The sequence below is a fragment of the Penicillium canescens genome (genome assembly GCF_028828765.1).
Source record: "Penicillium canescens strain IBT 15451 chromosome Unknown utg000005l_segment0_segment0, whole genome shotgun sequence".
In the NCBI taxonomy this organism is placed as follows: Eukaryota; Fungi; Ascomycota; class Eurotiomycetes; order Eurotiales; family Aspergillaceae; genus Penicillium; species Penicillium canescens.
In genome coordinates this window covers 926,902-945,158 of record NW_026703967.1, presented here as the reverse complement: position 1 = coordinate 945,158, position 18,257 = coordinate 926,902, and the positions used below count along the sequence as shown (strand labels likewise).

The window sequence follows — 18,257 nt, the reverse complement described above, 5'->3', positions numbered from 1 at the left end:
TCTGGATTGCTTGTAGCGCTGATCTGCTGTCACATAGGATTGTTGCTGTTGATGGTTGTCCATCCTCCAGATTGGTGCACTGATGGACCAGCTTGAACACCATGTCCACCGCGTAGAAGATACCAATGAGCTCTGCTGCGTGGACCGACCAACGGTCCACCGGGCCCACCTGCACCTGATGAGATTCCGTAACCTCTTCATTGCTGTTGAGCGTGAGAATAGCCGCACCCAGATGACCTTCACGCCCGGACGCGTCCGAGTAGACGATGACATCGGATGTGTCTCTTGCAGACTCCGCCCTTTCTCGCGATCAAGTTCGATTTCAGCGAAAGCGTTCGCTCGCCATGGTGGCAGTGGGCGAGGATCGATCGTTTCTAGTTCGTTGAGCCTGTCGACGTCCATGGTCTTCATTGCCTCCGCTAGGGGAAGCGTGCATATGATCCCACATTGTTCCTACGATTCTGGGCGCGTGAAAGCGCGGCCCAGATTGGGTGGTCCCGCGGCAGAGTGTGTAGTCTCGCGATAGTGCGCTGCGCTCGGTGTCGGAGTCGGAGGTGAGTGGGGAGTACGTGGGCTTCCACTTCCAGCGTTGCTGTCGCCACCGTTCGAAATGCCGACAGGACTCGGATCAGTACGGTTCTCTGGACTGTGTTCAAGTGACGGAGATGTGTCTTGTCCCGGAGCGGGTCATGCCAGACCGTTGATGCATAGTCTATGGTGGGTGTGACGCATGCTTGGTAGAGCTGTCGCATTTGTTCCGACCGCAGGTGCCGTAGCCCGTTCAAGGCGATGGCTGTCTTGGTGGCGCGTTTGATGGCCTGCTGGACGTGTTCTTTCCAGCGGAGTCCGTGGTCGAACACCACCCCCAATAGTTTGGCCGTCGGCGACGGCTTGATATCGGCTCTATTGAAGGTGACCTTTCCCACCGAGTGTTCTTTCTTTCTTCTGGTCAGGTGGATGAGCTCGGTTTTCTCTGCTGCAAAGCAGGATCCAGTTCGTCGCGCCCATTCCTCGATGCGGGGGAGATCCTCGGACTGAATCTTGGTTAGGTTATCCTCCGCTGAGTAGCCCACTCGCCATCGGAAGTAGTCGTCTATGAAGGCTGATGCGCCTCCGTGGGGATCAACAGGCTGGTCAACCAGGTCTGCGTTGAAAAAGGCGAACAAGATAGGAGAGAGTGGTGATCCTTGCGCCAGGCCTGCGTTCGCGAGGGGCTCTGTCTCTGTTCGGAAGTCGTCAAATCCAATGTTGGCGTGTCGATCGCTCATGAAGCTGGCAATCCATTTCCTTACTGCCATTGGGATCCCTCTTGCCTGTAGCGAGGCATCCAGACTTACCCAATTCACCCCGTTGAAGGCGCCTTTGAGGTAGAATGAGATCAGTGTCACCACGTTGTGTCTGTACCATGCTTTGTCGATCGCATTAGATAGCACCAGTAAGGCTTGCTCCGTGGTTCTGCCCGGACGCCCGCCGAACTGGCCATTCGGAAGCAGGCCGTGTTTCTCTGCGAGGTAAGACAGCCGTCGGGCCATCACTGCCTCGAGGACCTTGCCGAGTGTGTTCAGAAGTGATATCGGCCGATACGCCCCGGGCACTGAGTAATCCGGTTTCCCAGGTTTTCGTAAAACCACGATTTTGGCACTTCGCCATTGTTTGGGGTGGTGTCCTAAATCTACACATGCCGTGAAGATGCGGACGATCACGGTTTTCAGGTGCACCCACAGGTTCTTCCAAACCAACATCGGGAGATTGTCCTCCCCTGGTGCTGTCGTTCCTTTTGCGGTTCTCGGTGACCGCTCAATCTCTAGTTCCGTGATCGGGTGCCACGGGAGCTCCGGGTGTGGTGAGACTGATGGACCGAGCTCGGGTGTATTCATAGCAGGGAAGAACGCGTCGAGGAACGCTTTCGCTTTGTCCTCATTCCGGATGATCTCCTCCGAGCCCGCTTGCAGTGTCGGGATGCAGCCGCATGTCTCCCGGGGCTTCATGTAAGTCGCGGCTTTCCAGAGCTTCCCCTCGCCTGCCTCGTCCAGAAACTGTTTCCAGTGTGCTGCTTTCACTTTTTCGATGGTCCGAGTCCATGCTCGTCGCTTTTGTTGCATGGCTCGGAAGGCAGCCATGGTTCTAGCGTGCTCTCGTCCGAGCTCTGCGCAGTTCGCTTGCCATCTCCTGCGTAGCTGGTTGACTTCTACTTGTTGCACTTTGAGATCCGAGGTAAACCATCTTTTGGAGTACGGCGTTGGGCGTGTGTCGGTGTGAATCGGTCGACTGCCTGGGCCGTGGCGGACGTGAGTTCCTTCACGATCCTGTCGAGTGCTGGCCGGGTCTTAATATCCCTCCATGGGCCCATCTGCCGAGTTATTTCCTCGCCGATTTTGGTCCAATCCGCTCGCTCGTACGCTTTCCTTGCCCTAGTCTTGAGGTTGGTCTGCGGTTGCAGGTTCCATTCCGAGTATGTCGCGCGGTGATCCGATCCGTAGTTCTCGTGGTATAGGTGGCATTTGATGAGCAGGTCCGGCCGGTCTGTTGCTGTTTGATCGATGTCGAGTTCTGCCCCGGGTTGTTGAGGGCCCAGTAGGTTGCTGTGCCTCGGGGGAGGCAACTTTGGAGACCGTGGGCCTGGAAGAAGTCGATTAGGTCGCTAGCGTCTTCGATGAACCTGGGCGCGATGTGATTGCCACCCCACATCGGGTGGTGTCGGTTAAAATCCCCAGACACGACGATGGCGGTTGACCGTGGTTCGGTTTGTGTGGCAGCCGTGATGGAGCGTTGGATTGAAGCGAAGGCTGGTATTGCCGATGCGTCGTTGCCGGTGAAGAGCGGGGCGGGCGGTATGTAGATAGAAAAGACAAGCATTTGGGAGTTGGCTGTCCAGATTTTGATGGCTGCAATGTCTGGGTGGTCACAGGGTATTTGGCGATGGGACGATGTGGAGATTCGTCTGTTGACGTAGATCAGGCTGCGAAACCGGACGGCGTCGGACTGTGCAGTAGGTCGATATAATCTCCAGGCGCTGTTGGTTGACATGTGTACGGTGCATAGTGATAGAAGGCTCCTGGATCAGAAGTACATCCAGGTCTTGGCTTTGAGAGTCGTTGATGAGTGCCTCCATTCTCGGTCCCGATTTCATCATGTTCAACTGTAGGATGCGAAGGTTTCTCTCTAGCATCTGGAGGGGTTCGATGTCGCCGGCATTAAGCACTGTCGGTCGCCGGTTGGGTGTTCGCCACTACAGTCCAAGCACCGCGCTCTCACTCCCTGGTGGGCAGCGCTCACGTTCGTGCTGCCCTGCACAGTATCCGCATCGCGGCGTTTCCTTGCACGTCCATGCCAGGTGTCCAAACCGTTGGCATCTGAAACATCTCTTTTTCTTGATCTCGCGGCGTTCCACGTGGGGGATGTAGTGCTGGCTGACAATGAAACCACTGCGTAGCATATGTTCTGCCCCATCGGCGGAGTCGAACCAGATTCCCAGCGATGCGAACTTCCCCAAGGCCTTGTCCTTCGCTTTCATCCAAGCGAGCTCTTCAATATGGAAACCGTGTTCCGCCAGATCGTTATCGCTGATGATCTTCTCTGCTGCCTGCATGGCCCCTGTGTCCAGGTCAAATTCCTCGGTGGGGGTGCGGTGTACCACCACCCCGAACCGTGGTTTGACCAGCTTGGTGTTGTTTCCCAAGCCTTGTAGCCATTCCGTGTTATTGCGCGCCGCTTCGGCCGACTCCGAATTTTTGAACCGAATAAGGTAACCGGTTTTGGTGGTACCGATACCAGCCACCTGGGCGTCTTGGGTTGCAGCTTCGCTCTGTAATGCTGCGCGGATGTGGGCGTTAGCGGCATCGGTGGGGAGGTATCGTCCGAATGCATGTTCGGTGTTGTCTTCGTTGTCCCTTGGATCGACAAAGTTTCTCTGGGTACTAATTCGGATGCAGTTTTGCTCTTTCTCGGGTTGCTGCTGGTTCAGCGAGGGGATGGCAGTCCCACCGCTGCTGGCTGCGACTGCTGCCCATGTTTTGGTCGCAGTCCCTGCCGGGGCACTTTCGACTTGTGCTCGTAGTGCTCGCACTTCCTCGTGGAGCTTCTCGTTCTGTTTTTGGAGCACGTTCTGGTTGTGTTTGATCTCCTGGAGTTCGTTTTGGGCGGCTGTGATGGCGGTAGTTTGGTGTCGGATGATGTCCTTCAGTGTGCCGATCAGTTTCCACACTTCCTTGGTGGTGATTCGACCGGCGGGGTCCGATGGGGTAAATGCGTCATTCTTCCGGGTTCTTCTCCGGGTTCCAACGCTGGCCCTGGTCTCGAGATCGTCGTCCGTGAAGCTGGCGGTGGTTTCTTGTGTGTTTGTGGGAGGGGTTTCGGGCCCTCCCGCGGGTGGGTCCGCCATCGGTCAGGGGTAGCTCCCGTTCGGCACACAACGCTGCAGCTTATGTCGACCTTGGTGGTACAGTAGGATTCCTTGTAATCGTATCGAATCGATTCGATACAGTCCCTCTCATACAGTAGTATTCCGATGGGTTACCTATTGATCGTATCCCTAAACTTCTTATCTTACAGTGATATTCGAAATCAGCTTTACCTCTAATCTCCGTCTCTCTATTTCCCAAAACCCCACTTAGAGCGCACTAGTCCACATTGAGTTATCCTTCCGCCGGTCTAGCCTCTGTCCATGTACCTTGAATTAGCCAGCGTAAATTACAGTAATCTCATGTCAACAATCCTTGTCACTCTGAGTACAACATAGAAGCCTTACTGCGTACACATTTTATTCACGTTTAAGCCATTCTTTTACGAAGGTCTGAAAATAGAAGAAAGAATGGAAACGGGTTCCTTCAACATCCACTGTCAGAAAAACTTATGAAGACAATTCGCCTTGATGAGTGGCCTAACGCAACCATATTCCCTCTAATCGCCAAGCAAGTGGCTCTAAACTCGGTGGGAAGCCAAATAACTTTTTCGCCGTTCAGTTTTATCCACTGCGGTTCGTCGAGTGAGAATTTCGGGCTCATACAGGACAGATGCGATGCGTGACAGCAATTTGTCGACTGAATATGGAGAACTCCCAAGTTAGTGCTTAGACAGGAACTGTCTAGGCAAAATTCGAGTTCTTTGACTGCTTCTTTAACGGTCCAAATCTGCTGCAGTACGCCCGTCGCTGAATTCCAGAGGCGCACGCTTTTATCCCAGGAGCTGGACGCTAGAAGCCGGCCGTCGGGCGAGAAGGTCACCAAGGAGACTGTATCAGAATGGCCTATGAGAGTCTGCTGTCGTACGCCTGTCCCCAAATTCCAGAGCCGCACGGTCTTGTCATTAGAGCTAGACGCTAGCTGCCAGCCATTGGGCGAGAAAGCAACAGAACGTACCAACTCGGAATGGCCCGTGAGCGTGTGCTGTAGCGCACCTCTCATCGAGTCCCAAACTCGCACAGTCATATCATTAGAGCCAGACGCCAGTAACCTGCCGTTTGGCGAGAACGCCACTACTATAACCCAACCTAAATGGCCTTTTAGCGTCTGCTGTACCACGCCTGTTGCCGGGTCCCAGAGTCGCACAGTCGTATCTTTAGAGGCAGACGCTAGCTGCCGGCCGTCGGGCGAGAAGGCCATTGAGGAAACTATATCAGAATGACCTTCAATACTCTGCTGTAGCGAGCCCTCCACCAGGTCCCAGACCCGCACGGTTCGATCCCAGGAACCGGACACCAAGAGGCGACCGTCGGGTGAGAAAGCAACCGAGTTCACTGTTCGAGCATGACCTTCAAGCGTTTGCTGAAGCATGCCCTTCGCTGGGTCCCAAAGTCGTATACTCTTGTCGCTCGACCCGGACCCCAGGAGCCTGCCGCTAGGTGAGAAGGACACCGTTAATACCTGACCTAAATGGCCTTCAAGTGTTTCCCGTAGTACGCCTGTCGTCGAATCCCAGAGCCGCACAGTTTTATCTTTAGAGCCGGAGGCTAGTAGCTTGCCGTTAGGGGAAAACGTCACTGACCAAACCCAGTCCGAATGGCCCTCAAGAGTCTGCTGCAGTACTCCTGTCGCCGAATCCCACAGTCGCACGGTCTTATCCCTGGAGCCAGACGCTAGCAGCCGGCTGTCAGGCGAAAAAACCACTGAATTAACCCAATCCAAATGGCCTTCAAGCGTATGTTGTAGCATGCCTGTCGCTAGGTCCCAGAGCTGTATCCTTTTATTCCCACAACCAGTCGCTAATAGCCGGCTATCAGGTGAGAATGCGACCGAGTTCACAGTTCCAGAATTTGCTTCAAGGGTCTGCTGTAGTACACCTGTTGCCGGGTCCCAGAGCCGTAGCTTCGCGTCCCAGGAACCAGACGCTAACAGCTGGCTGTTTGGTGAGAATGTCACTGCGATCATCCCTATAAGGCCTTTGGGTGTGTCCAGCTGAAGCTTCGCCAGTAGTACGCCTGTCACTGGATCCCACAATCGCACGCTCCAATCAGCGGAGCCAGATGCCAGTAGCCGGCCGTCTGGCGAGAAGGCCACGGACTGTACCATGTCTAAATGCCCCTCCAGGGTCTGTAGTTCTGGGCCCCAACGTTCCTCAACTCGTGGTAACTGGCATATCCAAGAGGGAAGCTCATTTTTGAACTGTTCCCGGATTATTGCCATTCGGGGTGCAAATACAAGTCCCGCACGATAAACTTGAAGAGGCACTTGGTCAACCATTTGGCGGTTTTTCAGGATAAATCGCTTTGCGTCGTGGAGGAAATCTAAAGTTGGGGAAGAGTCGATGCTCTGAACCTGTCAGCGTGAATAATGTAAAATGTAAAATTGTATGTATTAAACTTACCGATAAAACCGTTTCCAGATGGTCAAGAGCACCTAGTAGTTCTGATGTAAGATTGAGTAGACCCATTGCTTCCACCCAATTGAGAAATTTTTCCCGTAGGAAATGCCTCAGGAGAAACAACAGAGCACTATACGTTATATTATCCAATCCCGCACAGTGAACTAGATGATATGTCCAGTATCGACATGCGTACTGCAACTCAGGAGGAAGGTAGATATTGATAGTCTGGCGATCAACTTCGGCACGTTGAATTCCATAACTGGGTAATTTACAGATATTTTTCCGCAGATTTTGACACATAAGGAGGCATTGTTTAGCCAACCTATAGTGTATATCTCTCTCATTCATCCCAAAATAGGTCTTCTTGCGAGTTTCTGGATCAAGGATAAAGTCCCGAAACGACAGGTGGAAGAGCCGCACGGGTTCTGTTTCGCTTTCTGGCACTCTTAGCACAGAGTGTAGTGAGCTCAGTCGAAGTTGTATTAGGCTCTCAGGAAGCTCTAGAAGCTTTGAGAGTGAGTTAACTGAGAGTGGACTCTCTAGTATCACGATGGCTCCGATCACTTGCTGGAACTCTGAGACCAGTTTTTCTTGATATTTCCCGGATGTTCCGTTGAGAAGACGATCGAGAACTGGAAGATATGTCTGGTCTAGCTTCGATTGGTCATACTGATGTGTAAGGATTTCGGTAAGACTGTCCATGGGGTCCCAAATTGGGTCCTCAAAAATGCGACAGATAGTGGCAGCGAAAATAAATAAAGGAAAAGACAATGCTACTAGCTTTTCGAAATTTGTATTTCCAGGCCAGTCTTTCGGAAGGGGAGGTTGTCGTTCTTTTCGGATTTCTGAAATCCGTGAATTTAAGAATAGTGTTAGATCATGCTTAATTGCCTTTTCAGGAATTTCATGGAGAACCAGGTCTTTGTGATCATGGTTGGCAATCTTTGAGAATCCTAGACGGATCGGCAATTCAGGCCTGCTGGTCAAAAAGACGAGCAGACGAGCAGAATCTAACTTTTGGAGCTGGAAGAGAAGCTGGAGTATGAGTTTAATGTCCCTATCTCCTTCGCATTCATCCAGTGCATCAATCACTATCACCATAGTCTGCATTGGGAAGTCAGACCCCTTCAGACTTTGAAGTGGATAAAGGATGAGCCTTTCAAATTGGTCCCTCATCGTCTTTCCTGCAATATCCGGGTCATCAAGAATTGTTTTCTCGAGAGCTGGGATTATCCGCGGAATGCTAGTCGCCAGTTGCCTTGCGATCGTTGAGAAAAAGCTTCTTAGCAAGTCCCCGATCACCTTCACCTCTCTTGAAGAAAAAACTTGCTCCTAGTGATATATCTGACTTATCATCCCTAAATACTCTTGCGATCGTGCGGGAGATGGTCGATTTCCCTGTGCCAGCCATTCCATTCAACCAGAACACATATGGCCTCTGAGGAGAAGAAGCCCATTCTCTGATTTGACGTAGGATATCAGTTCTCGTGCCGTCTAAGCATTCATCTTCATGCTGATCCGCATATGAGCCAAAAGCAGCCCCATCCGCGACAGGCAATTTGTCGTTGAGATCTGTTTCCACGTTAGTAGGATGAACGCTAAATGAAGATTCTCGCTATATACTTGATGGGAGATGAAACGTTGGATTGTTGATCGGACCATAGTTATTCCCAATCTGCAACCCAAAATTCGAGCTTTCGAATACTACCGTGGAATCCATAACCGTGGGATCCATGATTGCGGAATTTAAAGGTTTCTCTGAGATTCATAAGCATCGTGCGGGGTACGCGCTGCTTGAGTGACGACTTGGGAGCTTAGCCCCGCCATCAGGTGACACCCTACTCAAGCCCTGGCATATGATGTTCCCTAAGCCAAAGAAAATTCTCTGACCTTATGACCGATAAACGGCTTACATGGCATGCAGGCTGAGAAGGAGAATTGAAGCCACCAACCAGATCGCCCATAAGGTGATTTGAAGGGATCCACTCACAAATAGATTGGCTGGTGATAATAAATCCATCTGAAGAACAAAAATTGTTCGACATGAAATTACTGTAATTTACGCTGGTTCATTGAAGATACAAGCACAAAGGTTAGGCCGGCGGAAGGATAACTTAATGCGGACTAGCGCGCTCCAAGAAGGTAAAGCTGATTTCGAATATCGCTGTATCAGCGGATGCTTCGGGGTTTTGGGCTTTCCTTGGCTCGCAACTAGTATGTTTCCAACTATGTCTTTGATGAAAAGTCGACTGACCTATCAAGAACTCCTACTACCCCGCCCCAAAACTAGTAACCGACCAGGATCTGGAGCTTGTTGATAAAGATACACCAGAGCAACATATATGAAGTCATGGCGGCCCTTCCATCAGACTAGAAACTTTGCAATTAATTCAGCGACTTAAAACTACCATTTATGGCTTTTTTTTTTACAGTTCAAGTTACTGAGCGTAAAGCACGATAAGTTGTGGTTCCGAAGTGGATTGATCCTCAATACGCAAGAGTTCTCTGTACATAGTAGGTTCTGAAGTCAGTGTTGAGATTCATGGCTTCTCCAGGCATGAAATGCCTGCTCCGCCAACCATGAATCTATTGATCAGCATTGAACCTGCTATATAGAGAATAGTTCAGGAGAAATGCTTCTCATTAAATAGGATCTCTCTCTCATGAGAGAGAGATCAGACCTAAACCACCTCGTTGGCCTTGACATACATGCTTCCCGTAAATTTATCGTGTAATTTCAACAGTCAGTCACAGCTACTTATCGGCCCGAGGAATTAAGGGAATCTAGATAGCCTATGTAATCGGTTTATCGCGCGTGTACAATTGACTGTCGTAGAGACAAGGCGATTTCAATATGTATGAATAAGCCCGTATATGCATTGGTAGGAAGCTCTCGTGTAGTTTGGAGAAAAGCACTGTGAACTTCAGTACATGGATTCTATTAATTATTATGGAGAACTGTTATTGGCCAACATAGTACGAGAAGAAGGCTTGGACCGGGGGCCTGGGAACTGATTCCATCAGGTCTGATCTTCGCACCGATGAGATCAGGCGCTGGCTTTGTCACCTGGATCCGTCTATAAATGCGAACGCGAGGACGCTCCGCCATGAGGGGACTGGAGCGGGGCTCCTGGAAAAACCCGGTCTCCAAGTCGTGGCAATCGGGGTCGCGTCAACATTTATGGCTGCACGGGCTTGCGGGATGTAGAAAGACGGTTCTCAGTTCGACTGTGCTTGATCATGTCGCGAAGGAAACCGACGGTCTAATCCTCAGCTTCTTTGACTTTAGCGACACGACAAAGCAGACCTTGGATGGCATACTGCGTTCGCTTACCTTCGAACTTTACCAAGGCGGGGTTGACTCCGCTATTCATCTTGACGCTTTGTTTCAAGCACACCAGAATGGCAGTGACCAGCCTATAACAAAGACTGGGATACTGCTTTAAGATGCTTGTAGTCCAGAAGAAGGTCTATATTGGTCTAGACGCATTGGATGAATCAAAAACAAGGGATGATGTCCTCTGTGGATCAATCAGGTAATAACTCGAGCTCAGCATCACTGTGATTCATCACCAACTCAACATTCCCCTAGTGGCAAGTTGAGAACAAGCTACATCGGATCCGTAAATTCGTAATCTCAGTGCAGCTCACTCGTGGAGTCTCCGGGCGAAGAGCTCGGGCGATAGTCGCTACTTTGACGTCCCCGTTTAATTTCTCTTCCTCTCGTGACAGACCCTTCGTCTTCCGAGCTTAGCTGTTCAGGGGGTGTTTGAGGTCGTCGGCGCTTTAAAGCACCCGGTCGTATTCGATTAATTGAGCCTTTATGTTGTGTCTGTATCTGTTGCCTTGCTTCAGCGCTCGAAAGGAAATCCCAAAGCTGCTTCGATGTAATGACGATTTCGCGTTCGAGACCCACATGGTCTCGAGCAAGCTCCTCCGTCGCGAAGTCCCTTAGCGATAGTCGTAGCGCTATTCCCTCAGTTGGCAACCCAGAGTCCGTCCGGAATGGCTGCTAATCAGTCAGCGTCCGACCATCAGGTTTGTTGCTTATAAAAATCGTACCTGTGCTTCTATCACGGTGGCCGCACGAAACTCCTCTACACCATTTACCGTTACATATTCCGGTCGCCACATGGTAACGGTCGCTCTCTTGGACCCTTTGTAATCAATGTCGAAGGCAAGCACCGCATTCACGCTCCCATCAGTGTTCAAGATGTACTCATCCGCCAGGTGGGAAACACGTCGGCTTTTCTGTGAATAGCACACCTCCACAATTACACCGGGATAGTGTGCTTGGCGATGCCCAAATGAGGCATCCGGTTCCCGTCTGGAATAAGTCTCTGCACCATCAGGTGTAACTTCAGGTATCAAGATTCGAGATGTGGCAAAGTGTTCGACTTCCTTGGCGAAATCGGCGAGTGGTTCGTTGTTCTGTTGGTATTGCCTCAGCTGTCTTGATATTTCGTCGACTATCCTTGCACAAAACGTGTCATGGAGAGGACTTGGCATTCGGATTGTCAGGCAGTGGCGACAGGGATCGTAGTCGTATCTATGGTTATTCCACTTGAGCACATGCGGACTTCTCCATCAAAACGCTGATAGTACTGACCGTACTTTATCTTCCACGTAGTCTCGAAGAGATTTGTCAGCATCCAGCGCACGTAATACTTGTGTATAGTCGTCAGGTCTTAGTCGACCTTCCCACCAAGATCTTGGCCGGTGGTTTGCACGATGGAGTCGCAAACAGTTCACCACGCTTTGGGCGCTTCTCGACAAGGGCTTCTCTGCCGTAGGTGGCGGTGTAAGGGGAGGTTCAAGGACACTCCCTGGTGGAGTGATGCCAGCTGCCATGAGAGATACACCAGATGTGTAAGAATGTATTCTTGGGTGTAGTTTGTTTATGGCGCAGCGAGAGTGGAGTTAGTCGGTCACGTGCCAACCGCGCAGGTGTTAAGCACGTGACACGAGGCAGGCAGAAAAGTTGGCCCAAGTGCGATGAGTGAGCTGAAACCTCCGTGATTCGTACAGTAGCGATTCAGCGGCTCCTCTCCATTAGACGGTACGGTCTGAATCCTTTTATGGTCAGCCCTTCTTAATCGACGCCACTAGTCCATTTATCACATAGTTCGCCGTGTTTCTAATGAACAAGATGGATGCCAAAAGAGCTCTTGGTAGATAAGCTATCAAACATTTGAACAGACACGGTATGGGCTGTGAAACAAGAAAAGATCGGCAGTCCTGTGCACAACCAAATGGTCTCAATTCACCACCCTCAATTTGCCGTCGCGAACCCTTATGTATATGATCATGTGACCTGATAGGCAGTGTTTTTATTGAAGCCGCAAAAGAAAGGTTAGACACGATGTGAGGCAAACGCCCGAATTGCGTAGCCAGCCTCAAAGTTTATAAGAATTAAACAGAAGCACATCACTGGGAAATCACTACAGTACACTGGTCAAGAGGGAACATTTTCAATGTGGCTGGAAAGCAGAAAAGTAAGATTTGCGGACAGAAATGCTGGGGGCTGGTAATCGAATACGTTTAGTAACCAAATCGCGTATAAGAGTCGTGATTGAAGGGGTAGTTAGCCTGATCAATTAATTCCTAGGCATACAATTATTGATCAGAGCCGTTCAAGCAGTCTGGCCCGACAGTTCAATGTATTTGGTCATTTTTGAGATCTCAGAGCATTCATTTGCAAGACGAGTAAATACAACCAACGGTCTACGTCAAATTGCGTGGTCAATCATCCTCTGGTACCCGCTGCACACAGCCAAGACATGAGACAATCGACTTGTCCTGCATAAGTAGACAAGAAGTGAATTTCGATTGCGCCAGGCTTCTTGGAGATTCTCTGATTGTTTGAAGCATTGATATGATCAATCTTCCAGCTCTTTTTCAACTATATCTATAAATAAACGTGATAAAGCTTTCCGTCGATTACGTTTTGACGCATTCAATGGCACCCATTCAAGACGTTCTTCACCGGTTCGTAAATATTGTTCTCGGAACTCTAACCAGAGCGAATTGTTTGTTGCCGGCCGCGGATAGAATGGCTCGCTTTGCTGAAAGGCTCTGACTGCTTGTTGGACCCCTGCCTCGTCCATGGACATCTCTCTACAAAGATCAAAATCAAGCACCCACATGCAATGGTCACCAAGTGAATTTAAAATAGTATCAGCTTTGATTATCTCACCCCACGGTGGCGCGAGGATATATTCAACCGCGTTTCCGTCAATCCCGCCGACCCAATGCATGGTCGCAAGAGCCTCGGCTATTGTGCGCGCGTATTGTTTCATATGTGCATCAGAGACACCGAGCTTTTTCATTTGATTCACATGCAGAGGTATATCTACTTGCGAGTAACTGTGTTGTTCCGGCTTCAAGCGGGTCTTGTGTGGCTGGCTGCAACCGAGGTACGGTCTGATGAAACACTGCTTGTCCTTGACATCCAGAAGAACCGAATACGGCAGTATTCCCTGGAGGCAATGGCTGTGTATAAGCAGGCGCATCGTATCCCTTGGAAAAGGAAGCACGCGCTCGGTCAGTATGCAATTGCGAGGCGTCCGCGGAGAAGGAAGGCGTTCGTTGATCCCGTCCCACCACTCTTGGTTTGCGGCCGTGATGAAGTTAAAACAATCAGGCACTTGAATTCGGGTGAACTTCGGAAGACTCTGAAAGCTTTGGACAACTTTTTCATGCATTTGGTAGTCATTGTAAAGTGACCGGTTGGTTCCATCGTTTTCAAATTTGAAAACGGGACCGCCCCTCTCTGGTGTCCATGCTGTGCTGCAGGCACCGGCGCCGATAATTCTCAATGTCCTTCCGGCTTGAGTTTGCCTGTGAGCACCACTCATATTTTCACTATAAGTACGTCCAAGATACAGTCTGCGGAGGATCGAGGGAAAGTGAGAGTATCAGCATCTGAATGACCGCAGAATCTTAAGAGTCCTTCAAGGGACTGAGCTGTGAGGATTCTCCTACTTAGTCATCAGACTCATCGGAAGAGAGCAGTTGATCCTGGATGATACCAATTAGATCAGCTGCACCCCAGGAGCTGCTTTGTCTGTGATTCATGAAATGCCGGACATGAGGTTTCTGAAATCATCATTTGATTTGCTCCCAACTTCTCAACTAAACGGTCATTCAGTTTCCATTTCATTAATATCGGGATACGGACTGATGCGTGGAGGATCGGTCTCCATATATTGGTTGTTTCTCCCCGTCTCAGGAAGTACAACGCTTGTTACCTCTACTTTGTGCAAATCTCAACGAGAGAACCGAAATAAATTATATTCCATTATGGCCCATACAGTAGTGCGCTCCCCGATCTCTACCGGCATTTTTCTGGCAATAATGACGACGACAACACCTCGCTCCCCTCCACAGGAAAAGCGCCTGATGAGCCGCCCTCAGTCATCAGTGAGCTTGGCTCTGATCTAGTGTTACGTTGCAATGCATCTCAGGACGGTCATATGTTGCGCCCAGAAATGATTTCTCCTCGAACCCCCACATCACTTCAATACAGGAGCCGCCTCAGCAGGTGATCCAGGTGGGAGGTACTGATATAATGGTACATCGATACTCCACCCAAGTCTGAATGCCCGGTGCATCGGTCTACGGGTCTGGATTTCATAGTCCAGATCTTGGGTGAGATAGAGGTTACTCATTTCACGGGCGAACAACAGATCATACGACCTGGCGATTTAACCATCCAGGGTTCCACTATCACAAATGGCGCAATCCAAGCAGGTATCAATAGGCTCGGATGATGGGATTTATGTTTACGGCCCGTTCTATTGGAAAAGAAGTTCAACCGTCTAGAGCAGGGTTTCCCAAGCAGGGACAAAGTCTGTTACTTCTACATTCCACAATGATTTAGTAATACTCTAGACTGTTTTCACAGAGTTGAATGGACGTACTGTACTGTATGTGTACATGGATGCGTATGTATGTTGCATCCTGCATGTCACTTCTGAAGTTGGATTCTAAATCACAACCCACTTGGCTGGTTACGGATCCGTATTTTAGGAAATCAACTTCTAGGAGTCCGGTAAATGAAATCATCGATCCCGTATTTTTTTTGAGTCCACCAATGATCCCTGGGTGCTGTGTAAACGCAGCTCTGACCTTAATGAAATTTCAAATGGTGAACAATCATTTTCATTGTACATGTATTTCCTCTCGCCTTTCCTGTGTTCTTCCATCAGATGTCCCTTCCAATCTCGAATCGCCTTCCGAAGTATCGATAATCGCCCGTATCTCTCATATTTAGCGACCCATCAGCTAAACATGTGATCTCGTCTCTCAAATGGCGCATACGCTTTATAGTTTCATTGGGACCCCTTTCTGTAAATTGGATCCTCTCCACCTTCATATGTAACCCTAGCAGCTCCCGTGTAGTCCGTTCATCCAAATTGCCTTCAATCTTCAGATTGATGCGGAATATCCATGTGTTGTACCACACCTCGTTCAAAAGGTTAATTCCCTTCTTCCCTGCACATGCATAAATGAGTTCCCTTCGGAGCCAGGATGGGTGGGGTCGTATGCGACCCTGGTGATAGCAGATCCCGTGGCACTGAGCATTCTCTCCAAAATTGTGCTTGATAGCCTGTTCTAGAAGTCGAATATGTTGGTGTGCAGTATCGGTGGTAATTCCATGCTGTCTGCCATACACGTGGACATAGCGAAGCATTCTTGTTTACTCTGCTGGGACAGCAACCTTTCTGATCTCGTGGAATTTGCTGGATTTATATAATTCGATTACAGCAAGTATATAATAAAAAAATCAATCTAATTCCGGTTCTAGCAGCGATAGAGGCACATCAGTTCAACAGGAAATCCTCGTATCCAGTTGAGCCGCTTGCAAAGGGGCAGAGTGAATTTCTAATGTGGATGGCCTTGGAGCTCTTTGGACGATAGAAATCATCTTGTTCTGTAACAATTTGATCTCCGGTTATTGGAGGGTGAACACTTGGATGTGAGGGTTGTGTTAAAACACGCCTTGAAGGGGGAATTACTCAGGCAATCTACATGTTCTACTTAGATGAGAGACTTTGTCAAAGAATCTGTGTAATTTTGTACTTTGTTTCATTTGGTGGGGAGGGTGGCCACCGGGTTTTTTGTTGGGAGGAGGGGGGGGGGGGGGGGGGGGGGGCTGCCCGCTGAATTTCAAAATTCCCCAATGACCTGAACGACAAATGTGCCACTTAGTGCCAGAACACTGCGCATCGACAAGTCATCATCGTAAGCAATTCGCATGTCCATTAAAACAAATAGGGCCTTTTCTGCTAGTGCGGTGGCCAGCAGTGAATAGTATTCTTGAAGTAATGAGACAGCAACAGCGGTTAGGCGAAGATTAACATCCCAACTTGTCTTGGACTCAAGTATGTGCTCAGTCCCTTGGACCAAGCAATCCCCTCGTCCGGGGTTCGAATTGAAAAATAGTTGTTTGTTTTTAGTCCTTTTACTGTAGGCGCCAAATACTTTAAAGATCTTAAGATGACCATATAAATCAAATTGTGAGGGCAGACCGGTAATGTGGAAAATGAACATTTGCCTTCTTGCAGCGCATGTACGATGCTAAACCGACAATGCATAGAGCTTTCATATAAACTACGGTGTTAAGGAGAAAGAAAGAAAGTTCTGTATCTCCCCTGCACAACGATCAAGTCGATCGATTTTGCGGGTCTTTTCATTTAACATCTAGACCCAAGATATCGCCTAAGAAGCCTCTCCAGAAGGCAACTGTCATCAAAACTGCTTGCGAGCATCAAAGTCAGGCTCCTTTTGTATATGCTGCGGCTGCTAGGGCAGCATATCCCTGCCATTCCTTGTTCTTATGCGAGTCGGCATAATCACAAACACCGCGGATAACAACGCAGGGGAAGTCCAACATCAGACCAGCTGCCTCCATTTCCAAGCACAATGCCCCAGTATCCAAACCAAGTTGGTCTCTTGTCGGCCCGTGTTTGATGACCTTATTACCAGAAGCAATGATACCGTAATACGGCTGTGGATCATTGTCCTCGCGTTCATGTCTGGTCTGTTCCCACTCCGCTAGACATCCAGCACAGCTCCTCGCACTGGCAGGATGATCATGGTTCGCCTGAAAGAGTCGATCAGACTGTGCAGTAGGCCGGCCAAAGTTTTTCCGCGTTCGAGCGGTTCTTCCGATTGCGTTTTGGAGATATTCCGGGTAGCGGGGGTCATCCCTCAGCATGGCCGCTCTCATCGTGCCAACTGCGGTTAATAATGCCCTCGGTGGACTGTTCAACGAGCCAGTTCGTTCGAATTCTCCATCTGCAATAATCTTGCCTGTATCATATTGAATCACCCCACCGCAAGTGCCTTGGGGGTAGCTAATCACGACATCGCCGAGGCGGATATCATGAGCAGCTGAAGGAATTCCACCTCCGATACCAACCATTAATCCAATTCTGAGTGACTTGGAGAAGGTTCGAAGCATGTTGTTTGCGACCGCCGTGGCAGAGGTGGTTCCGTACTGGCCCCCAGAGAGGCAGGCGATCACGACGTGATGTTTGCCGATTCGGCCCAACGTGTAAGTATTCGAGTCCGCTGCATCTTGCTCCTCGAGAATCCCAAAGTGCTCATCTAGCATTTCGGCGGCGGCTGCAGCCTCGATCGGAAGAGCACAGATCCAGCCAATTTGGAAGGCATCTCGCGGAGGATAGGCCATGGAGAAAGTCTAGCGTGGTTTCGCGAGAGGAATAGTGCATCGATGAGAATATTAGGAAAAGTTGATTAGCGACAGAGGTTGACGAGTCATCTACTCGATTACAGGGGGAGAAGAGCCCCATTGAAAGGCAGACGGCAGCAGCCCCGCCGCCAGCAGTAGAGGCTCGCCTGGGCTGAGGGAGGAGCACAGCGCGGCAATAGAGCGAATGCTATTGGAGAAAGCGACCAGCCTGTAGCTTGGGGAGCCGCACGTGACAATGTGGTCTGTGACTGACGTGGCACGACAGACAGAACCTGTCAGCAATGGTGGCTGCAGCACCGCCAGGTAGATATGGCACCAACACTTGAACCATGGCGACTCGAGCTCATTCGTGACATGATACAAGACTCTCAATCGTATACTAACGTAGAAATCGCCAAAGCTGCCCATTGTACCCCACGATCAATCAGCACTGCCCGCTCGAACCTACGATGCTTTGGAAGTGTCAGGGCCCCTCCCAACGGTATTGGACGACGACGGACGATCACCCCACCGATGCTTGAAGCTCTCTGTGAGCGCCTCCTCGAAAAGCCAGATTTATACCAAGATGAGATGGTGGTCTTCTTGTGGGATGAGTTTCGGGTCCTTGTGACTATATAGCATTGGCAGAGCACTCGCATCGGTTGGATGGTCTAAGAAAGCCGCAAGGCGGATAGCGCGGGGACAGAATATTGAACTTCGGGACTTCTATCTTCACACCATCTCGTCTTTCCGATCC

The 18,257-nt window shown here is 49.9% G+C and overlaps 3 protein-coding genes across 3 annotated transcripts; all 3 read right to left on the bottom strand.

The window, feature by feature from the left end:
• Positions 1-5,083: 5,083 nt before the first annotated feature.
• Positions 5,084-8,536, bottom strand: N7446_007949 (NACHT and WD40 domain protein; the record flags this gene model as incomplete). The annotated part of the gene is made up of 7 exons (XM_058516694.1): positions 5,084-5,113; positions 5,169-6,746; positions 6,802-6,928; positions 6,995-7,060; positions 7,124-8,059; positions 8,151-8,373; positions 8,425-8,536. The coding sequence occupies 7 exons, from the start codon at positions 8,534-8,536 to the stop codon at positions 5,084-5,086; spliced, it is 3,072 nt and encodes a 1,023-aa protein (XP_058370340.1).
• A 1,902-nt stretch (positions 8,537-10,438) lies between these two features.
• Positions 10,439-11,652, bottom strand: N7446_007948 (uncharacterized protein; the record flags this gene model as incomplete). The annotated part of the gene is made up of 3 exons (XM_058516693.1): positions 10,439-10,810; positions 10,864-11,350; positions 11,411-11,652. 3 exons carry the CDS (start codon positions 11,650-11,652, stop codon positions 10,439-10,441), a joined length of 1,101 nt encoding a protein of 366 aa, XP_058370339.1.
• A 4,927-nt stretch (positions 11,653-16,579) lies between these two features.
• N7446_007947 (5'-methylthioadenosine/S-adenosylhomocysteine nucleosidase family protein) lies at positions 16,580-17,500 on the bottom strand (the record flags this gene model as incomplete). Its single annotated transcript, XM_058516692.1, has 1 exon — positions 16,580-17,500. One exon carries the CDS (start codon positions 17,498-17,500, stop codon positions 16,580-16,582), a length of 921 nt encoding a protein of 306 aa, XP_058370338.1.
• Between the last annotated feature and the right edge of the window lie 757 nt (positions 17,501-18,257).